The 21,438-nt window shown below is 43.9% G+C and overlaps 1 protein-coding gene across 5 annotated transcripts in view; it reads right to left on the bottom strand.

Annotated features, from left to right (window-relative positions):
- Nucleotides 1–21,438, bottom strand: part of DNAI7 (dynein axonemal intermediate chain 7) — a 69,087-nt gene that overhangs the window by 22,190 nt on the left and 25,459 nt on the right. For all 5 annotated transcript variants that reach the window (XM_058656057.1, XM_058656053.1, XM_058656054.1 and 2 more), the window contains 4 exons: nucleotides 17,365–17,511; nucleotides 13,937–14,040; nucleotides 11,737–12,073; nucleotides 424–499 (listed from right to left, as the gene is read on the bottom strand). In XM_058656057.1, coding sequence (XP_058512040.1) covers nucleotides 424–499; nucleotides 11,737–12,073; nucleotides 13,937–14,040; nucleotides 17,365–17,511 — 664 coding nt within the window. The remainder of the gene's footprint in view (nucleotides 1–423; nucleotides 500–11,736; nucleotides 12,074–13,936; nucleotides 14,041–17,364; nucleotides 17,512–21,438) is intronic.

Here is a 21,438-nt window from a genome sequence, read left to right as displayed (position 1 = left end):
TAATAGAACACTAAAAGAAACTATATCATCCATCATTAGGGATGTAAATAACATTCCATTATGGGATAGAATTGCACATCTCCTAGACCAAATGAAGTTTAAAAAAAAAAGAACAAATGCAGTTACCAATGTGTTCTTAGTTCAATGATGAATATTTTTCATTTATGTAGAATACGTAGTGTTTGGTATAGTGGCTAGGAAGAAAAGTTAACTTTCCATAAAAACACTTATGGGACATGATACATCATTCCATAGATCTATTAAAAATCCAGACAGCGAGAATAACAGAGAAAATCAATAGGTTAAACCTTGGTTATTCCAACGCAGGACAATGAGGAATTCTCTGAGTTGTTCTTGACAAACCTGTACTACTTTCACAAAAACAGTACAATCTCGTGACGTCTCATAGGCACTTCAGAATACCTGCTGAAATTCTCCTACTTAGTAACTCTATCTTCGGTTCCCCTTTTGGAGCCTCAGGTTCTTCCTTGACGGAAACCTACAAGCAAACACATGGACAGGCAGGTGTGACAGCTTTCTGGGGGGCAGCAACAGCCCCTCCCTTCCTGCTCCAGTGCACGTCTGGTGCCCGCTACCCTCCATGCTGGGACCCCCACAGCACCATCTTCTCTGGCACAAAGGCAGCGATTTAAAAAGCGATTCAAGAGCGAGCACATTTTCACAGAACATAGATTCTCCTCTGAAAATCCTCAAGTGCAAAATGCAGAAGTAGGAAGCAAAGCATGTGTATTTCCATTTTAGCCAATGAGCAAATCTGCCTAGATGTGATAAGAAGCTCTGTAGTTATTCTAAAGTCATTCTCTTCTGGGTAAAGATGCTGTGCTCCAAATAATACAGAAGGTACATCTCACTCTACTCTATCACAGTCGAAGTAACACCACATTGAGAACAGGGGTTAAAATTTCTTACTTTAGGGGGTGGCACAATGTCTCAACTAGCTAATCCTACAACTCCAAGTACCAGCACCCCATATAGGCACTAGTTTGTGTCCCAGCTATTCCACTTTTCATCCAGCTCCATGCTTACAACCTGGGAAAGCAGAGGATGGTGGCCAAAAGCCATGAACCCTGTATCCATGTGGGAGATTCAGAAGAAGCTCCTGACTTTGGATCAGCTCTGCTCTGGCCATTGTGTTCATTTGGGGAGTGAACCAGTGGATGGAAGATCTTTGGCTGTCTCTCCTTCTCTCTGTAAATCTGCCTTTCCATAAAAGTAATTAAATCTTTAAGACAGTTTTTCTTTAGTCTATATCAGTTGTGTTGCAAACCGGTCATTTCATAGGAATCCCAAGCTCAGGGCCTGGCACAGTAGCCTAGCAGCTAAAGTCCTCAACTTTCACGTGTTAGGATCCCATATGGATGGTAGTTCTTATCCTGGCAGCCCCACTTCCCATCCAGCTCCCTGCTTGTGGCCTGGGAAAGCAATCGAGGACGGCCCAAAACCTTGGGACCCTGCACTCCATGCATGGGAGACCCGGAAGAAGCTCCTGGCTCCTGAATTCAGATCGGCTCAGCTCTGGCTGTTGTGGCTACTTGGGGAGTGATTCAGCGGATGGAAGAACTTCTTTCTCCCTACTCCTCCTGCTCTCTATGTATCTGACTTTCTAATAAAAATAAAAATCTTTAAGAAAAATTCCAAGCTCCAAATTTCTGATCTAGCAACAAACATATGGGTACTTACCAGTGCACCAGACATAACACATCTTGGTACAAATTCTAAGAGATAAGGAAACAGAAGCTTAGGAAACTAACTGCTGCTCTAAGGCTTAAAATAAAATATTAGAAGTAAAATAAAGTATTCTGTGCAGCACCAGATGAATGCACTGTTATGGTAGCGGCTGGATGTATGTGCACTGATGCTTACACACTGGGTACCACTGTTTAGCATCTTCATTTGACCTCAGACAAACTTATGTGTTTCCACAGCAGTACAATCCTTTGAAAGCAGAATTCTAGGTAAGAACTGAAAGTCAGACCCACCAAGATTCTCCACCTCCATCACCACACACGTGCACAGACAAGTCCCCTCGGCAAACCTTCCTCTCCCTCACTCACCACCATGCTGCCCTGGCTACCTTTTAACAACACCACCCTCTCCTCCAACCCTTTCCATCATGGACTGAAAGCTCTCACGCATTCACTGCAATAATACACTTACAAATCCCAAGTTGTACTGGCATCGCCAGAACTAGGAATTTAAAAAAAGAAAGAAAAACACAAGGTTCGTAAGGAAATCTCAAGCCTGTTAAGAAGGCAAACAAGAGGGTGCCAAGCTGTGGTTAGGGCGAGGCATGCTGGGAGGAGACGCAGGAACTTTGCATGCCACGCTAAACTTTTCCTGGGGTAAAGGATACCCATAAAAGGCCGTTTAAGTAGGAAACTATCATAATGAAATTTGCATAGTCTAGAATTGTGGTGGCCAGAGGTGAATGGATTGTTCAGTGAACTGCTCAAAGTCCAGGGCAGGCAGGATCAGGGCCTAACACAAAACAGTAGCGACTGGGGCCACTGCATGACACACGCACAACGGACCATAAACGAAAAAAACCAACCCAACTTTGATGGTGACTGGATGAGGAGCAAGGCAAGGGATGGCCAAAAGCTAATTTTTCAGGAATCTGACTTAAATGAGAAGTGAGTGATAATTAGGAAAAGAAAAGGAGCAGAAAGCAGAGGTGTTGGAAGGAGAAATGGAAGTAATTTGATTGCGGCCTGTTGAATTGGCCGTGAGCAACCAGGCAGCTTCTTTGATATTATTCACAAGTCATATTTCTTTGTAGGATGGATAAGTATCATTAAAAATACCACAGAAATCAGACCAATACAGAAATCAGGCTGAGCCCAACAAGATAGCCTAGCGGCTAAGTGGTCACCTTGAACGCACCAGGATCCCATCGGAGCATCCCTTTATGTCACAGCTACTCCACTTCCCATCCAGCTCCCTGCTTGTGGCCTGGCAAAGCGGTGGAGGACAGTCCAAAGCCTTAGGACCCTGCGCCCGCATGGGAGACCCGGAAGAGCCTCCTGGCTCCCGGCTTCAGATTGGCTCAGCTCTGACCTTTGCGGCCACAGAGCTCTGTCTCTCCTCTCTGTAAATCTGCCTTTCCAATAAAAGTAAATAAATCTCAAAAATTAAATAAATAAATCAGACTAAGTGCCATCTTCAAACAGTGAGAGCTCATTAAGAATTCAGACCGAGCGGATCTGGTAGGTATCTGACCCAGCAGGAACGTCACCAGCACAGACTGTCTCAGAACTTTCCTGACCACTACAGTCCTCCGGCGTCCCCACTCGGGAGTTGCTCGGCATCATAACAAACAACCTTATACCTAAATCACTGCCTTTACAGGATTAAAAATGTATTTTACATTGTCTTTTAACTGAATTGGTTCATTCTAGAAGTTAAACTACATGATGAGGGTAGGGGTGGACTGGTTTACATTCTGGTGCAAGCCCCTTAACCTTGACAATCGTTACAGAATGCCTTCCTGGGATGGCTGTCTGGGGCTGCGGCAGTAATGGCGTGTACTTTGCCACAAAGGAGACCCAAAAGCCTAAGCAGCCGCCTCCCAGACTCAGACCGTCTGGCCTCTCCTCGCCGTGACCACAGAGTGTTCTCTCAAGTCTGTTTCCTACCTCCACACCAGGAAGCCTGCAACCACATCTGGAGCCCTGGGGGCTTTTTCTGGGGTCACTGTCTGTTCTTCAGGGCCATGCACCTCCCTGAACACCATGAGTCCCCTCCTCTACATCGCCACATCTGTTACTTTTCTCTCTCCTGCCAAGAGGGTATTTAAGCTTCTACCATTTAGCCTTTTTTTTTCTGGTTTTGTGTGGCTCTGTTAACACACACACACACACACACAAATTGCCTGTCTTTCTCCTATGAATAGTATCTGGCTGGTTTACTGTAGCACACTCGAGTATTAGGCTTTCAGAGAAAAAGTTTGAATTCTCGCATAGTAGCTGTGGCATCAGGAACACACTTGTGTTCACAACACCCAGTCAATTCAATCCCAATTCAATCCCAATTCAATCCCCCACAGTTACATCATAAAGCTTCTTTCGTTTACAGGCAACAAAGCTAAACACCTGTTCTTTTATTCCTATTTTCATCATTTTTATATTTGATAATCAAAGTCCTCTTATAATTTTCATCTGAAACTGGCTGGTTCCATCCACTTTTTTTTTCTTTTACATAGGCTTTAAGAGTGTTTAAGTTTCAAAAACGGCAAAACTACTATTTCTATGACACTAAATTCACAAATTCATAATAACAAGCACTTTCTCAAACATGTTTTCTTGGAAATATTAACAAGGATGTGAAACTGACAAAGTAGAGGAAGTAAAAGTTTTCAATGATGTTTTGACTCAATCTCAGATTGGCTTATAATGTGGAAGAACTTCATGGGACACAAGCAAAGCATTTGAAAGATGCTCACTTATTATAACGTGGGCGTGCAACCTGCATTTGACATTAAGACATCACCTTGACTGAGTAGGTAGATCGGTGAAAACAGATACAGGTTCCAAAAACAGATGTTTAGAGGCACTTGAGAATTCAGCAAACAGCATGTCAGATGACTGGAAGGAGCCCAGGTTCACATGCTAAGTATTTTGAGACAGCGGGCTACAATTTGCAATCGAATAAATTTATATTCATTCTCCCCCACTTTCTACTAAAATAAATTCCAGATGGATAAAAGACTTTACTGCAAAAAAATTACAAAATCAATAAAAAGCCATAAAAAGTATAAAATTATTGAAATGTAGGAGCTTGAGGACAATGATTAATGAAGCAGGTGATCTTGCCTTGGCCATATGCAAAATGTCAGCATGAACATGTTTCAAATTTGATTCAATGTGAATCTTATTAGTTATCTAAAAAGGTGCTACACAAAAGTTCAGAGATGGAATCCATTTTCTTCATCAACACCTCATTTACAGCATTCTCCAAGATGTAATGCTTGGTCCATTTAGGACCAACACTGAATAACTATCCTGACAGGTTGGCTGGGTGTCTGGTGCAGGGTTCAGGTTCTGCTCGGGGCGCCCATGTCCCACGTCAGAGTGCAGTGCCTGGGCTGCAGGTCCCGCTCTGCCCTCAGCTCGTGTTTTCTGCTAACCTGAGCCACAGCGGACAGGAGGTCATGGTTTAAGTTGTTGGGTCTCTGCCGCTCGGGTGGGGGACCCAGCTCCTAGTTCTGACTTGGCCCGCCTCCAGCTGCCACAGCCATTTAGGCAGGAAAGCAGGTTCTGTCTTCCTCTCATCTGTTTCTTAAGTAGTAAAAAATGATTAGCTTCGAGTCTGTTGACATCTCATTATCTCCAGTGGCTTTAAATGCCATCTCCCGGCCACTGATAAACACCAGTGAGACTCTCCGGGCCCACACAGGGTGCAGCGTTTGACTCCAGGGGTGCAGTGTGCAGCCCCCACCTGCCCATGGACATGGCAGGTGCACTCGGGGTTCCTCTCTATTCCAGACTCACATCTGTCTAGCTCAGATTTCCACCTGTGTGTTCCAAACGCACATAAAACTCTTGTTCACCTGTAAATCTCAACTGGCTCACTTAGTGTCCATCTCAGATATAATATCATCTTCCCAGTTTCTCAAAAGAAAATTCAGCAAGATTTGTGTTTTGCTCCAAACATATCTATCTTTCCTCAGCTCTTTTTTTTAAAAGATTTTTTTTTAAAGTCAGATATAGAAAGGAAGAAAGACAGAAAGATAGATCTTCCAGCTGATGATTCACTCCCCAAGTGGCCACAATGGCCAGAGCTGAGCCAATCTGAAGCCAGGAGCCCAGAGACTCTTCCAGGTCTCCCACGCGGGGGCAGGGTCCTAAGGCTTTGGGCTGTCATTGACTGCTTTCCCAGACCACAAGCAGGGAGCTGGATGGGAAGTGGGGCTGCCAGGGTTAGAAGCGGCGCCCATATAGGATTCTGGTGTATGCAAGGTGAGGATTTTAGCCACTGGGCTACTGCGCTGGACCCTCTTCTGCTCTTAAAAAAATAAAAACGTATTTTGCCTTTATTTGGAAGGCACGCACGCGTGCACACACACACAATTTTTATTCCTTCCCCAAGTACCCAGTACTGAGCCAGCCCAAAACCAGGAAGCAAGAATTGGGTTTCCCAAGTGGGCAGCAGGGCCCCAGTTGGCTGAGTTATTGTTGCTGCCACCCAGACAGCGCATCAGCAGGAAGCTAGAATGTAAAGCGAAGCCAGGACTCAACCTTAGGCACTCTAATGGGGGATGAGGGTGTCCCCAGCCACAGAGTAACTGCTGGGCCAACCAACACCTCTGCCCATGGGCCAACATAGTGGAAGAGCGGGTAAAGCCACTGCCTGCAAGGTCTCAGTTGCTTCACTTCCAAATTAGCTTCCTGCTAATTATCTGGGAAAACCAGCAGAAGATGGTCCACTTACCTGGAGCCCCGTTACCCACATGGGAGAGCTAGGAGGACTGCTGGCTCCTGGCTACAGATTGGCCCTGCCCCAGTCCTTAGGGCCCCCTGGGGAGTGACCCAGCACCAGATCTCTGCCTTGCCCTCTCTCGGCAGCTGTAACTTCCAAACAAACAAGACATCTTAAAACAAAATCCTGCTCCTCCACAACTCTTGCTGCCACGTTCCTTCAAGTCCCCGTGACCGTGCACGCCTGCTGAGAGTTAGGTAAGTAGATACTGTGCCTTCGACTGCGGTCCCTCACCACCTGTCCTCTCCCCAGGAGCCAGCATCATCTTTCCAAGCCATGCATCGCAGCATGTCACTCTCCGTTGCCACCTGTACTTCCCTTAGCAGCCAAAGCTCTCGCCCGGCCCTGCCAAGCCCTGGCTTCCGCCGTCTCCCACGCCATCACAGACCGCTCTCCTCTCCGTCAGGTAAACGTCAGTCCCCTGGCTTTCTGCCTGACATTTCTGTCTTACCACCTTCGCTGTCCGCATTCCTAAAGACTGTTTTTTTTTTTTTTACTTTATTCATTACACACCTGATTCCTTCTTGTCATCTGGGGCCAAGCTTAAATAATAACTCATCAGGCAGGCTCAACCTAACTGCCTAATCAAAAGTTAGCAGCGGATGCTATCTTTGTGGCATAGCCAGCTAAGCCTCTGCCTGTGGTGCCAGTATCACATATGGACACCAGTTTGAGTCCTGGCTGCTCTGCTTCCCATCCAGCTCCCTGCTTATGACCTGGGAAAGCAGTGGAGGATGGCTCAAGTCCTTGAGACCCTGTACCTGTATGGGAGACCTGGAAGAAGCTCCAGGCTCCTGGCTGCAGACTGGCTCAAGTTCCAGCCATGGTAGCCAATTGAGGAGTGACCCAGCATATGAAAGATCTCTTTTTCTCCTTCCTCTCTGTAACTCCTTTCAAATAGAAACAAAACTTTAAAAAAAAAAAAAAACAAGTTAATCAGTTTTATTGTTTAACTCCATGCAAGGCATTTATTGTAAGTGGCTTCTTTTTTTTTTTTTTTTCTGGTTTACTGATGTTTCTCCTGACTTGTATTCAAAACATAACAAGAACCTTATTGGTCCCTGCACCCCAAGAGCCTGAGGACCAGCACAGCCTATCACACAGCGACAGCATCTGTAAATATCTGCCGAATAAGGAAATAAGAGCACGCAGAGGCTGGGTAAGGCCGGTGCATTTGAAGGAGCTGCGCTGTTGGGGGGTCTTGCACGAACTCATAGCTACATTTTTCAAGTGCCCAGAGTGACACCAGCAGGCACCCACATCTCAACGCATCTCCTGTAACAATGCCTTCCCCTCTCCACCAGAGGAAATTTTTTTTCCTTCTTAAGTGCCTCTATGTAAAAGACAGCTCAAATTTTACTTCACAAGTAGCATGTCAAGATGTTCACCTTGGGTTTTTTTTTTTATGTTTTGGATTTATTTTCATCAATCTCTGAACATCATCGCTCATTGCACGGATCCGAACGTGCGCCTGGGTTTGACTCTCTGCTGCTCCAGGCAGCTCCTGCTACTGCGGTGCCTGAAGTGCAGCGGGCTAAGACTCCCGCAGCTGGGTTCCTGTGACCCGTGTGGGAAATCCCAACCCAGTTCCCTGCTCCCAGCTTTGGGCTCCTGACTGTCCCAAGTACTCAGGGAGTAAACCAATGCTTGAATCATAGAGGAGCCATTTCTTTTAAATTGAAAGACCCATGCTCCCTTAAAACATGAACAAATTTCTGAAAGTCATTTTAGAAACATATTATAGAAGGTTTTTATTTTTATGAAAAAAGATTATTCAAAAGTGCACTCTACTTAAAACTAGGTTTTCCAAAATGTTTTGCATGATATAGTCATTGGGAAGACATTATTCAATCTCTACATTATTAATAAGACAGGCTTAAATTAACTAAAATGTGGTATTAAAGAGCCCTCTACTGGCCATGTTCTTAATAGACTCATGTGAAAAAGAACTGTATCAATGTCTAATGCAAGATATTTTTAAATACTTGTTATTGTGATTGTCTCACATATTAAGTTTAAGCAATTTCTACACAAGCCACCTCCAAAATTATTATAAAAAGACGAGAAATGCAGTAGTGTTAATAAACATGCCAATCTGAAGGGAAGGTGTTTGTGGACGGGTCCTGCCAGTCCACGACACAGATTGCCATCCTGGCACCAGACCACAGTCTAGCCGGGTCCCAGCTGTGGCAGCATCAGTGTACATTTGCCAGTGGGCATCAATACCAGCCCCTCTCCAGCTACCTGCTTCTCCAATGAATACACAAAGCTCTCTAAGATCCTAATTTAGTGAAATACCAAAGTTCAACTACAATGCAGACCGGAAATGTTTACAGAACCAAACCCCTGACAACAGTGGCAGACACGTTGTGAGCGTCCCACAGCAAACACTGCCCAGGCAGGTGGCGTATCAAGCCACAGAACAAGCTTCCACAGAGCCTGAAATTCAAAAGGATGTCTCATTTCTGGCTAGAAGTCAGCAACAAAAACTAAAAATTATATAAATCTGTGGTGACTAAACCTGATTCTGAATGAATCCTGGGGTATTTGAAGAAATCAAAAGGGAAATTTAAAAAAAAAAATGTTTGCAACTAGTAACAAACACGTAAAATCTTAGGGGCTACAGCAAAAGCAGTGCCAAGAAGGAAGTTTATACCACTGACTGCCTGCACAGAAGTACCCAGTAAGAAAACCTAGTGATGCGACTCAAAGAAGAAAAATAACAAATCAAACCCAAAGTTAGTAAAAGGAAAGAAATAAAAACCAGAACAGAAGTATACTACAAAAACAACAACAAAAACCAAGTGAGTATTTGGTCTTTTTGAAAGATAATTTAACCTTCTGCTACACTAAGAAAATAAGATTCAAATTCAGAGATCGAAAAAATAGATTACAACTAACCTTGCAGAAATATAAAGAATTATTAAGAACAACTACTTGCCAACCCATTGAGAACCTGCCAAAAATAAAATTTCTGGACACAAAGAACTTGCCAAAACTAGATCATACCAATGAGACATTAAATTAGTGCTAAAAAGTCTCCCGATGAGGGCCCAGTGGCGTGGCCTAGCGGCTAAAGTCCTCGCCTTGAACGCCCCAGGATCCCATACGGGCGCCAGTTCTAATCCCGGCAGCTCCACTTCCCATCCAGCTCCCTGCTTGTGGCCTGGGAAAGCAGTTGAGGACGGCCCAAAGCTTTGGGACACTGCACCCACGTGGGAGACCTGGAAGAGGTTCCTGGTTCCTGGCATTGGATCGGCGTATATCGGCCCGTTGCGGCTCACTTGGGGAGTGAACCATCGGACGGAAGATCTTCCTCTCTGTCTCTCCTCCTCTCTGTATATCTGACTTTGTAATAAAATAAATAAATCTTAAAAAAAAAAAGTCTCCCGATGAGAAAATGACCAGAGCCAGACATCCTTGCTGCTGAATTCGAAGAGGCTTTTATGGAAGAACTAACACTACAGTATTCCACAAAAATAAAAAAGACGACTTCCAAACTCATTCTACCAAACCAGAATGATCCCATACTAAAACCAGACAGGGTTCCAACAAGGAGAAAAGGACAGGCCATGACTCCTGGTATTCAGCCCTATGTGCCATCAGGACTACACAGTGTGTTACTGCTCTGAAATTCAAAATGGAAATCTTTGATCATACATGTGCTTATAATTTATGTTTAATAATTACTATTTTAACTTCAAATTTGTACTTTTAATTCTTAGTCCTTTGCTGTGTCTGAAGGAAAAAAATGTATCAGTAAACCACTGAATTTCACGTTAGACAATTCTGAGAAAACCTTAACTGTCTGGTCGCTCCTTAAGGTCTGCAGCTGAACAAATAAGCTGCTGAATTCTGAGAAAGCATTAAATCCTCATGAGGATATTTCTAACATACTAATTACCTTGAAAATTATGGCACTGGATAAAGAAGAAACCAACTAAAGGGGTGAGATTATTTCATTGCTCAAACAAGTTCTATCCAACGATGTCAAGTTTTCAGAAAGGAGTGTAATATTTTAAGAGAATTAATTCAATTTTTTTTATTTTAATTTTTTAAATTATTTATTATTTTTACTTCATTAATTACATTGTATTATGTGACACAGTTACATAGGTACTTGGGTTCTCCCCACCCCTCCCCAAACCCTCCCACCATGGTGGATTCCTCCACCTTGTTGCATAACCACAGCTCAAGTTCAGTTGAGATTTCCCCATTGCAAGCGTATACCAAACATAGAGTCCAGCATCTTATTGTCCAGTCAAGTTCAACGGCTTCTTAGGTATACCCTCTCTGGTCTGAAGACAGAGCCCGCAGAGTATCATCCCAGTCAATTGAAAGCTCCAACATACCATCAGCAAAAATTTACATCATTATGGAATTAATTGACATAGTAATGAATAACCAATATGTTAAAAGTAATTCAATTTTTAAATTCTTTCTACAAAACCAACACTTTGGTGTAAGTTGGGCCTTCGGTTGTGACAGAATCTACTGTAAGTTTCCACAGAGTTGTCTAGAGTGGGTAGGAAATCGATCAATACACAAAAATCAAATGGCTTCCGAGATTTTTCAGCAAAAGACCTAATATAAAGTGATTGTTATCTATCTGTCACAGGTTTGGGGATGCCAAAACAATTGGCTCAGCCATAAAAAGTGACCGCTAATGAAGACATTCACCGAGAATTGAGATGGGCTGGGCGTCCGGCCCAGGGGTTAGGATCTTGCCCTGGGTGCCTGCACCTTGCATCAGAACACTTGGGTTCGAGTCCCAGCTCTCTCCAGTTTCAGCTTCCTCATAACGCACACTGGGATGGACATAGCATGCACCCCTGCACAGAGAATGGCTCCACCGCTTAAGTCCCTGCTGCCTGCCTGGGAGATCTGGACCAAGCTCCCAGCTTGTGGCTTCAGCCTCGTCCAGTCCTGGCTCTTGGGGGCATTTGGGAAGCTCTTTGTCTCCCTCTTTCTGCCTTTAAGGGAAAAAAAAAGATATATATATATATATATATCATATAATATGCATTATATATATTATGTATTGTATATTATATATTATATATATTATATATTATATATTATATATTATATATTATATATTATATATTATATATTATATATCAGGCACTAGCAAGAAAGTGGCTTTCGGGTAATTTTTAGTAATTCAGAAAATACTGAGCCTGCATCAAGCAAATCTTACAATCCTGTGACAGAAATATACATTTAAACGCATCCTACCACGTGCACTTCAGGAATGGGCTCTCCTTGTTCCTCAACTCTTATTTCTTCTTCGTTCACTAAAGTACTTTCACTTTCTTGCTGTTTAGTCTCTTGCTGGTCCTCTTGGCTGCTGATTTCTTCCACATTCTTAAGTTCCTCTTTGACAGGCTCAGCAACAGGGGCGGCGCTCCGTTCCGGGTCACCGTCTCCGGCTGCAGGTGGCATGGGCAGAGGACGCAGCGGAGTCACGTGATCATAGTGCGTGTGGAGGAGGCGCAGAGCAATGCCACTTGCTGCCAATATCCTTGGGATTTCAAAGCCAACGTTGGTTTCAGAGAATCTGACAGTCCTGTACCTGTTTGATGAGAAATGATTTTAACGACAGGGATGAGACCCTGGGAACCTCTACATCTAAGTTCTCCCTAGAGCGGTATTTGTCCCACCTGGATTCTGTCCCAGTTCTGCACCCTGTCCGTCCTGAGTCTCTCGCTCTTAGGATAGAGAATTTTGCTCTCTTCCGTTTCCAGCAGTTCCTCTGCGGGGTCTCTTCCTACCCATCCCGTAAACACTGCTTTTACTCAGCGCTCTGCCCAAGGTTCTCCTCTCTCCTCCCTCTGCACACACTCTCAGCGGCCTTCTCCAACCCCTGAGCTTTAATTCCCTCCAAGAGGAATCCCTTAGCAGCCTCTGTGAGGTCCAGACATGCCCTCCCCCTTCCAGCTGTGTGATCAGCTGCAACTGGCTGATGCTCAAAAGCCTTTCTGCCTCCTTAAACCTAGAAGCCATTGACCGCTGTCGACTCCCCCAAGACTCTCCACCCCAGACCACCCTCAAGGCCTCAGTCAGTGAACACTCCCACCCCAATTTCGACAATCTCTACCAAGTCAAGCCCTCCAAATCATCATCCTTAAAACTTGCACCACCAGCAGCAGCACAACCAGAATACAACCGACCCTGCCTCCACTGTTGCTTAACAGGTAAACAGCACCACCCAGTCCTCTCCTTGTACTGGGGTAGTAAGCACCAACTTCACTTGTCTTACAACTACACAAATTCATCTCCCTTTCTGTACATTTTACAGCACAACAGGTTCACCTGTTGTCTAAGGTTAGGTGTAACCCAGAGTATTATTTCAGTAGACAGACAATGGGGGAAAAAAATGTGTTCCTTTTTTTTTCTAAATAGAGTCCAAATATTTTTCAATATTTATTTAACTAGTCTTTTCAGAGATAGGATCAAAACCTAAAGTTCCTTTGATTTCCCCAAACTCGCTGACGCTCTAGCTCAGTTGCTTTGAGTTGTCTAAGGTCAAACAGCAATTGAAACACCATGATTTTATCATTTATCACTATCATTCCTTCCAGAAATATTTTCTTGAAAATGATTGGGAGATGGTCACTTAAACATCTAAAATATAACTAATATGAAAAACCAGTTACTTTTAGTGTATCATAAAGTTTGCATATGTATGTATATATAGCCACCCATATATGTATTTTATATATATATATTAGATGTTGTTCTAGATTGCAGGGTGGAAAGCACCTGCCATCTCCTCTCACTTTGACAGGAACAGGGGTTAAATGAAGACACTGGGGAGACTCTAGTAAGTCTCATCTTTGTACTAGACACCACACTATGACTTTTGCATGTATTAATGTTCAATCCTCAATCACACCGCATTAAGTAACATTGTCATTGTTCTTGTAATGATATACTGACGCTCATTAAGACTAAGTGACCTTGGCCTGGTGCAATGGCTAAATCTTCGGCTTCACCATGGTTCAGGTCCCAGATGCTCCACTTCCCTTCCAGCTCCCTGCCTGTGGTCTGAAAAAGTAGCAGCCAATGGTCCAAAGCCTTGGGACCCTGCACCCACATGGGAGACCCGGAAGAAGCTCCTGGCTCCTAGCTTCGGATTGGCTCAGCTCCGGCCATTGTGGCCATTTGGGGAGTGAACCAGCAAATGGAAGATCTTTCTGTCTCTCCTCTAATAAATCTGATTTGTCTTTCCAATCAACATAAATGACTCTAAAAATTTTTTTAAAAACCCACTACGTGACTCACCTGAATCAGTCAATGATAAGCAATTCAAGCCCTGACCAGCTGACTCCCTAACCTGGGTTTCCCAAGAACACCACGCCGTTATGCAACAGGCACCTGCCTGGAAACGCTTGATGCGAACGTGTGTGTAAAGGAAACCGTCCCCAGGTGGTACCTTGGATTCTTCTTCAGGTTTGCCCATATATACAGGGTGATGTTTTCACCGCGAATGATCCTCTCCATGTTTCCACTGTCCAGATCTGCTAAAGTGCTAGCATTCTGTTTAAAAAAAAGAGGGAGAGAACAGTTTGAAGGCCAGGAGCTTCATACATTCTACACTTTAGATAAGTTATTTAATTAGAGTTGTATTCCTTTCAAAGATCACCTTAATGGAAAACTTAGGTCTAAGAGGGTCACCCTAATAGCCAAAAACTTCGCTCTCCAAAGCATACAGATGTATGGACTTAATTAGCTGCAGGAGAATTTATTTTTGTATTGTTTCCTCTTTTTCTTTTTAAGTTTTTTTTTTTTTTAATTGGAAAGTCAGATACACAGAGAGGAGGAGAGAGAGAGAGAAAGATCTTCCATCCAATGATTTACTCCCCATTTGGCCGCAACGGTCAGAGCCAAGACAATCTGAAGCCAGGAGCCAGAAGCCTCCTCCGGGTCTCCCATGCGGGTGCAGGGTCCCAAGGCTTTGGACTGTCCTTGACTGCTTTCCCAGGACACAGGCAGGGAGCTGGGTAAGAAGTAGGGCTGCCAGCAATAGAACCAGCACCCATATGGGATCCCAGCATGTGCAAGGACTTCAGCTGCTAGGCTACCACGCTGGGCCCTGTACTATTTCCTCTAAACTAAAGCCATTCCTATCTTTCTTTGTATTATTATTACATCTTTTTTTAATCTTCACATCCGAATCATGACTTTTCATGTTTCTCCATTGCACCTTATTAAAATAAAATCTGCCCATACTGTAAAACTTAGCCTATCTCTGAATATAACAAGTTCAGAAAAGCAAAACATTCAGTTCACAGGATTCAGCCAAATTACATGTTTCAATTCGTGAACATAGAACATACAACCTATTTGCTTATTTTGGAATGTCAGATTTAAGAGAGAAGAAGAGACAGAGAGGAAGATCTCCCATCTGCTGGTCCACTCCCCAAGTGGACGCAATGGCCGGGGCTGAGCCGATCCGAAGCCAAGGGCCTCCTCCGGGTCTCCCACACGGGTGCAGGGTCCCAAGGCTTTGGGCCATCCTCGACTGTTTTCTCACACCAGAAGCTGGATGGGCAGCCGAGCAGCCGGGACACAACCCGGCGCCCATATGGGACCCTGGTGATTGCTATTAACTCTTTGAGGTGTCCAGGAGAGTCGTGGATGTAGTTGTTTCTTCCTGGTTTTGTTTCAGTTGCTCCTTTAGATCTGTCACTTTTCCTGCTGGAAAGATCCATGAGCTTACCCCCTTCGAGCAAGAAGGCAGCACAGGCTGGGTTTCATCGTCATCAGGGCGCTGGTGTCGTCATTATGTCAACCCCTGGTGAAGGTGTCTGACCACTGTATGACCTTACTGCCAAGTACATTTTCCCCAAGCAATTAGTAATCTGAGGACAAGCACAAGCACTCTGACACTGTATTGACACTCCTCAACTTTCCACCTTGTCATTTAGGTAATCACTAAGCCTTCTTACATGAAGCAATGATTGCAATACCGAGTGAAAAAAAAAAATGGTAACTTTGGGGGCTGGCATGGTGGTATTGCAAGCTAATCCTCCAACCGCTGGTGCCAGCCTTCCACATGGGTGTCAGTTCACGACCCACCTGCTCCACTTCTGATCCAGTTCTCTGCTTATGGTCTGGAAAGGCAGCAGAGAATGGCCCAAGGTCTTGGGTGCTTGTGCCCACAAGGGAAATCAGCACGCAGCTGTGGGCTCTCAGCTTCAGCTCAGCTCAGCTGTAGAGACTGCAGTCATTTGGGGAGTGATCCAGCAGATGGAAGACCTGTCTGTCTGTCTCTGTAAAACCTGCACTCCAAATAAAAACAACCTCCTGAGAGTTTATTAGCTGCCATTTCTCTGCAGACTGGTGTCCCTGCAATCCGCCTTCCCGCTTCCTTTCCGGGTTTTGTGATAGATACGAACTTCCCATTCATTGTGTCAGGACCGATAGTCATTGTTCTCTATTGTACTCAAATTGATCCAGATTTGCTAGCGTGACCTCATAAAGCTAGTGTCTAGCCCTCTGACGCGACCCTATTAGTCTCCGGGCATTCCCCTGATTTCCAGCCCAGACCCTAATCCAGCCTCAGCTCTCACTTTTCTTGCCTCTGATCTGGAATTGGCCATTTATTCCCATTTGTCCTGTTCCTCTTTATGGAATACAAATCTGGTTCCTACTGATATTTGCATTTCAAATTTATCACTACAGTATTTTTAAAGACTTTTACAGTTTTGTCTCTTAAGATCTTAATAAGGCTCCTTGTTTTCTTCGTCCTACAATGTATACTAAGTAGCTACAAAGCGTTCATACACTAATAGTGAAGCCTACTTCGCAGTACTTTCATAACTACAACATTTTCTCTCTTGTTTAAAGATTTTTATCTATCTATTTGAAAAGTTGAGTGAGAGAAGTAGACAGAGAGAGAGAGATCCTCTATCCACTAGCACACTCCCCAAATGGCCTCAAAGGCTGGACCAGGCCACGCCAGGAGTGGACTTTGACTCAGGACTGGCCCACAGGGTAGCAAGGACCCAGGGGTTTGAATTTTGTCCCACTGCTTTCTTGGGTGCATTAGCAGGTAGTGGGTTAAGAAAGGGAACAGCCAGGGCTAAAACTGGCACCCGTACTGCAGCCAGTGTCGCAGACTGTGCCACAATGCCAGCCCCAATTAGGACATATTCCAAGGCTACGCAATACAGCATGCTTTGGGCCACAAGAAACATCCAAACGCCATCTATGAATGCAGATCAATTTCAAAATAAGATGAACTTAAATATATCTTAACTATGAAAGATATTCACAGGAAGTTAGGAAAAATGTGAATGCAGGCTAGATATTAGAAGAAACTATAGAACTAGTTATTATATATAATTTTGATTTTATACTTCTTGGCATCTGAACATTACATCTGCGGTATTTCAGACTGATAACTTTCAATGATACAAGGAAAAAATGTAGATAAAACAATTCTTACAAAATACTGAACTGATTTTTGTAGATTAGCGATATTGCAACAAAGCTAAGGACTGTAAAATCTAGATTGAATTATTACGAGCATTCTCAATAGTCACCTTTTAACCTCACATCTCAATACAGTTTTTCAAAACAGAACATTGGAGGGAAAAGCTGGTACTTGTCATCTTGTGACACTGGATTTGTCCAGAGCGACTACATAGACTTTATAACTTTGTTTCAAAATGACCTTGGCATGTATTGGTACATAATATTCTATATTGGGGGGAAAAAAAACCCAAAGTTGTTAGCTCTGGATAAATACACACATACATTCCTTAAATGCTAGCTTTTCCAATATTATTATTGGATTACCATATGGGATAAAAATTCAAGCTCAACAGTTAATAACATGGGCAAAGTCTCACTCACACGAAGCAGTATTTCCGTGGCCACGTTGAACTTGAGCTGCAGGAGTTCCTGAAGCTGTAGAATGGACCCCTGGTACTGGTTCACCGTCTTCTCCTCCAACTCGTACAGGGGAGTCTCCAATAAAATCAACTTCAACTTCTCAATTAACTATCAAAGAAAACAATGCTGACCTCCATCAACCAAAAATAAATAAATAAATAAAAAGTGAAAATAGGACCTAGTCTATCATGTCTGAATTAACATTTTATATTTAAGAAAACAATCTTATCCTGCATTTTGTATCTTAAGATCACAGGAAAAAAAAAAAACATTCCTCCAAAAGCCCCCACATATCTATTCTTTTTTTTTTTTTTAAAGATTTATTTTATTTTTATTACAAAGTCAGATATACTGAAAGGAGGAGAGACAGAGAGGAAGTGGAGCTGCCGGGATTAGAACCAGCAGCCATATGGGATCAAGGCGAGGACCTTAGCCACTAGGCCACACTGCCGAGCCCAATTCTTAACTATGTACAATACAGCGTTTGTTAGCAAGTTGGTGTCTGTATCACACCTGTTACCTGATACGATCCTGTCTATTATATAAATAAGGAACGAGAAGCATCACATCCTTAAGGAACAGCTAGTGAGTGGAAGAATTTGTGAGCACTTAAATTCTAGATAACACACAGAAAACTGTCGATTAGAGACGCAACAGAGCACATGCAAACTTGGCAAAGTTAACGAATATCCCTGGGCCACAGCTTCCTCATTTGTAAGCCGACATTAACAGTGTCAACTTTGAGTTACTATGAGAACTCAGCAAGATTAACTGCTAGTTTGTTAAATAAAATGGAAAGGTTTGAAATTAGGGTTCAGTATGGGATCGTATCTTTCTGCTTTGGTTTCTTATGGCTCTGATGACTTCCTTGGGAGTTTTACTGTTTCTTTTGCTATTTTTCCCTACTGTGTAGTATTCCATATTTCACATTTTTTTTTTTTTGAACCAAAGTCTGTCCCATCAGTGGCGTCACAGTTGTCAGACTCAAAACAAAGTCACTCCTGGCAACTGTAGCAAAAATGTGAAACTGGGTTTTTAGGCATGACTACCTGCTATTCTCTAGTGATAAAAATCCAATATACCCAAATATTCTGAGTACTGTTTGCATATTCAGAGAAATTCAGGCATGAGGAAATTTTTAAATCAAGACATTGCACAAGATACTTTTAAGGGCCGGCGTGATGGCTCAACTGGTTAATCCTTTCCAAGCGCCAGGATCCCACATGGGCACCGGTTTGTGTCCCAGTGGCTCTACTTCCCATCCAGCTCCCTGCTTGTGTCCTGGGAAAGCAGTGAAGGATGGCCCAAAGCCTTGGGACCCTGTACGCAAGTGGGAGACCCGGAAGAAGCTCCTGGCTCCTGGTTTTGAATCAGCTCAGTTCGTGCCACTGTGGTTACTTGGGGGATGAACCAGCCAGTAGATGGAAGATCTTTCTTTCTTGTTTTCCTTCTCTCTGTAAATATGCCTTTCCAATAAAACTAAATACATCAAAAAATACTTTTATACCATCCCTTTTATTCACAATGATCGACAGCGGGAAGGGGAATCAATCTGGGATTGGAAGAGCTGCTGGAAATGCCTTTATCGAGGTATTTGCTGTATGAGCAGCATCAGCAGTGACACCTGACCCAAAGATTCCTCCTCACCTTATACAACAAGTACTTCCGTAAGGGCATCTCCCGGCAAGCTGCCTTTTAACCCGAGATGGAGATCTCCCTTGCTAGTAATCACTGCGGGACAAGAGGATGGTTTTACAATCTCTTCTGCGATGCTCTCAATTTTGTTTTAAAGATTTTTTTTAATTGGAAAGTCAGATATGCAGAGGAGAGAGAGAAATCGATCTTCCATCCAATGATTCACTCCCCAGGTGGCTGCAATGGCTAGAGCTGAACTAATCCAAAGCCAGGAGCCACGAACTTCTTTCTGGGTCTCCCACGCAGGTGCAGGGTCCCAAGGCTTTGGGCCATGCTCGATTACCCTTCCAGGCCACAAGCAGGGAGCTGGATGGGAAGCGGGGCTGCCGGGATTAGAACCGGTGCCCATATGGGATCTTGGCGCATGCAAGGTGAGGACTTTAGGCACTAGGCTACTGTGCTGGGCCTTCAATTTTATTTTAAAAACTTTCTCACACCTGAATTTCTCTGAATTTACCCATTAATTGCTATTGCGTTCATATTCCTCATTGTAATGCTATACCCAAGTATAATCTAGTTTTATTTTGATTTCAATGTCTTTGTGTATCTCCCATTGAACATTCGTGAATTTAGCACTACCTCCCCTTGCTGAGCAGCAGGTTCCCGAACTGGGACGGCCAGCAGGCAGGACACTGCATGGACAGCTCAAAGGCTCCAGCTGTGGGAGGTTCTTGGCAATGCTGGGGTGCAGGAAAATATGCCCCAAAGAATGGCTTTTTGGTTTGTTTCGTTGGTTGGCTGTTTTACTTTGGTTTGGTTTTGATTTGTGGCCAGGGAAGACCCCTTCTGCACAAGTGAATTTTTCCCTGTTATAGGGAGATAGAATAGATAATCTTCGAGTGTCACAGCCATACTGGATCAGTTTACCACCTCATGCTCCTTTGTGCAGTGTCTGCATTTTGTTTTGTTTTGTTAAGATCTATTTGAAAAGCAGGGTTAGAGAGAGGGATGTTTCATCCTCTAGTTCACGTTCAAGATGACCACAACAGCGGGGGCTGGGCCAGGCCAGTGCTAGGAGCCAGGAGCTCCTTTCAGGTCTCCTACATGGGTAGCAGGGGCCTAAGCGCTTCGGCCATCTTCTGCTGCCATTAGCGGGCAGCGGGATTAGGAGTTGCCACGACACCAACTGGCACCGTTATGGGATGCTGGCCTTGCAGGTGGCGGCTTCACTTGCTATGCCACCATGTCGGCCTCTGCTATGCTCCTTTAGACAAATGCGAACATGGCCAGTGTTGTGGCACAGTGCGTTAATCCACTGCCCGCAACACTGGCTTCCCACTTGGGTACCGATTTGAGTCTCAGTTGTTTCACTTCTAATCGAGCTCCAGGCTAATGTGCTTAGATGGCCTGTGTGCTAGGACCCTTGTACACATGACAGAGACCTGGCTTTGGCCTGATCCAGTCCCAGCTTTTGCAGCCAGTGTGAGCCAGCAGATGGAAGATTCTTCTCACTCTCTTTATAACTCCAGCTTTCGGAAATAAAAAAAAGATACATTTTTTTTTAAAAAAAGAATGCTAAAGCATCAGGGTTAGCTGATAATCTTTGTGAAGCCAATAGCTTTTTGACTTTCTCAGTTTATAAACTATTTTATAGTCCTGGGATTTTACCTTACCTTTTTGTGAACTAGGCAATAGATTTGAAAATCATTAAAAATTTTGCTCTTTAAAAAAAAGGTTGCTTATTTTTAAAAAAAAATGGAGAGATAATACACACACTGCCCTATGGTTCACTCCCCAAGTGCCACCACACCATACTTGATCCTGGGCCAGGCCACACTCCAAGTCTGCCAGGTGTGTGCAGGGAGCTGCCACCTGCTGCCCCCGCTCCCAGGTGCAGCAGCAGCAGGGAGCTTGAATGGGAGCAGAGCGGGAGAGAACTGGACACTCCAGGGTCAGACGTGAGCATCCCAGCTGCCATCCTCACCACTGCCCAGGACTTCCAGCTGCACTGTTAAACGCAAGCTGACTAGGTTAGCTCATCCAACTTGGCACTTCTCTATTTACCTTGGCACTCCCACAGCCTAAAGATCAGCTACTTAGCTCCTTGTAGACAGTGCACATCATGGGTACTGAATTACTGAGTAGTGGATAATTCAAGTTGAGGGTAAAAATGATCCATTCCTCCCACCACTAACTCATTTAAATTCACAAACCGGATGGAGTTCACCTGAATTGGACACTGGATGTGCTGAAGGTATCTAAGGAATTTTCAAAAAGTTATATAAAAGTAATTCTAAAGCTAAACAAATAGGTTAATATTACCAACTACCTCTGTAGCCACAGATCCCAAGCAGTAAGGTTATTAACTGACAACTAACATATGCATACTCTTCCATTTTA

Source organism: Ochotona princeps, chromosome 27, assembly GCF_030435755.1.
Source record: "Ochotona princeps isolate mOchPri1 chromosome 27, mOchPri1.hap1, whole genome shotgun sequence".
In the NCBI taxonomy this organism is placed as follows: domain Eukaryota; kingdom Metazoa; phylum Chordata; class Mammalia; order Lagomorpha; family Ochotonidae; genus Ochotona; species Ochotona princeps.
The sequence above is the reverse complement of the archived record's forward strand: the minus strand, read 5'-3'. Positions and strand labels throughout refer to the sequence as shown.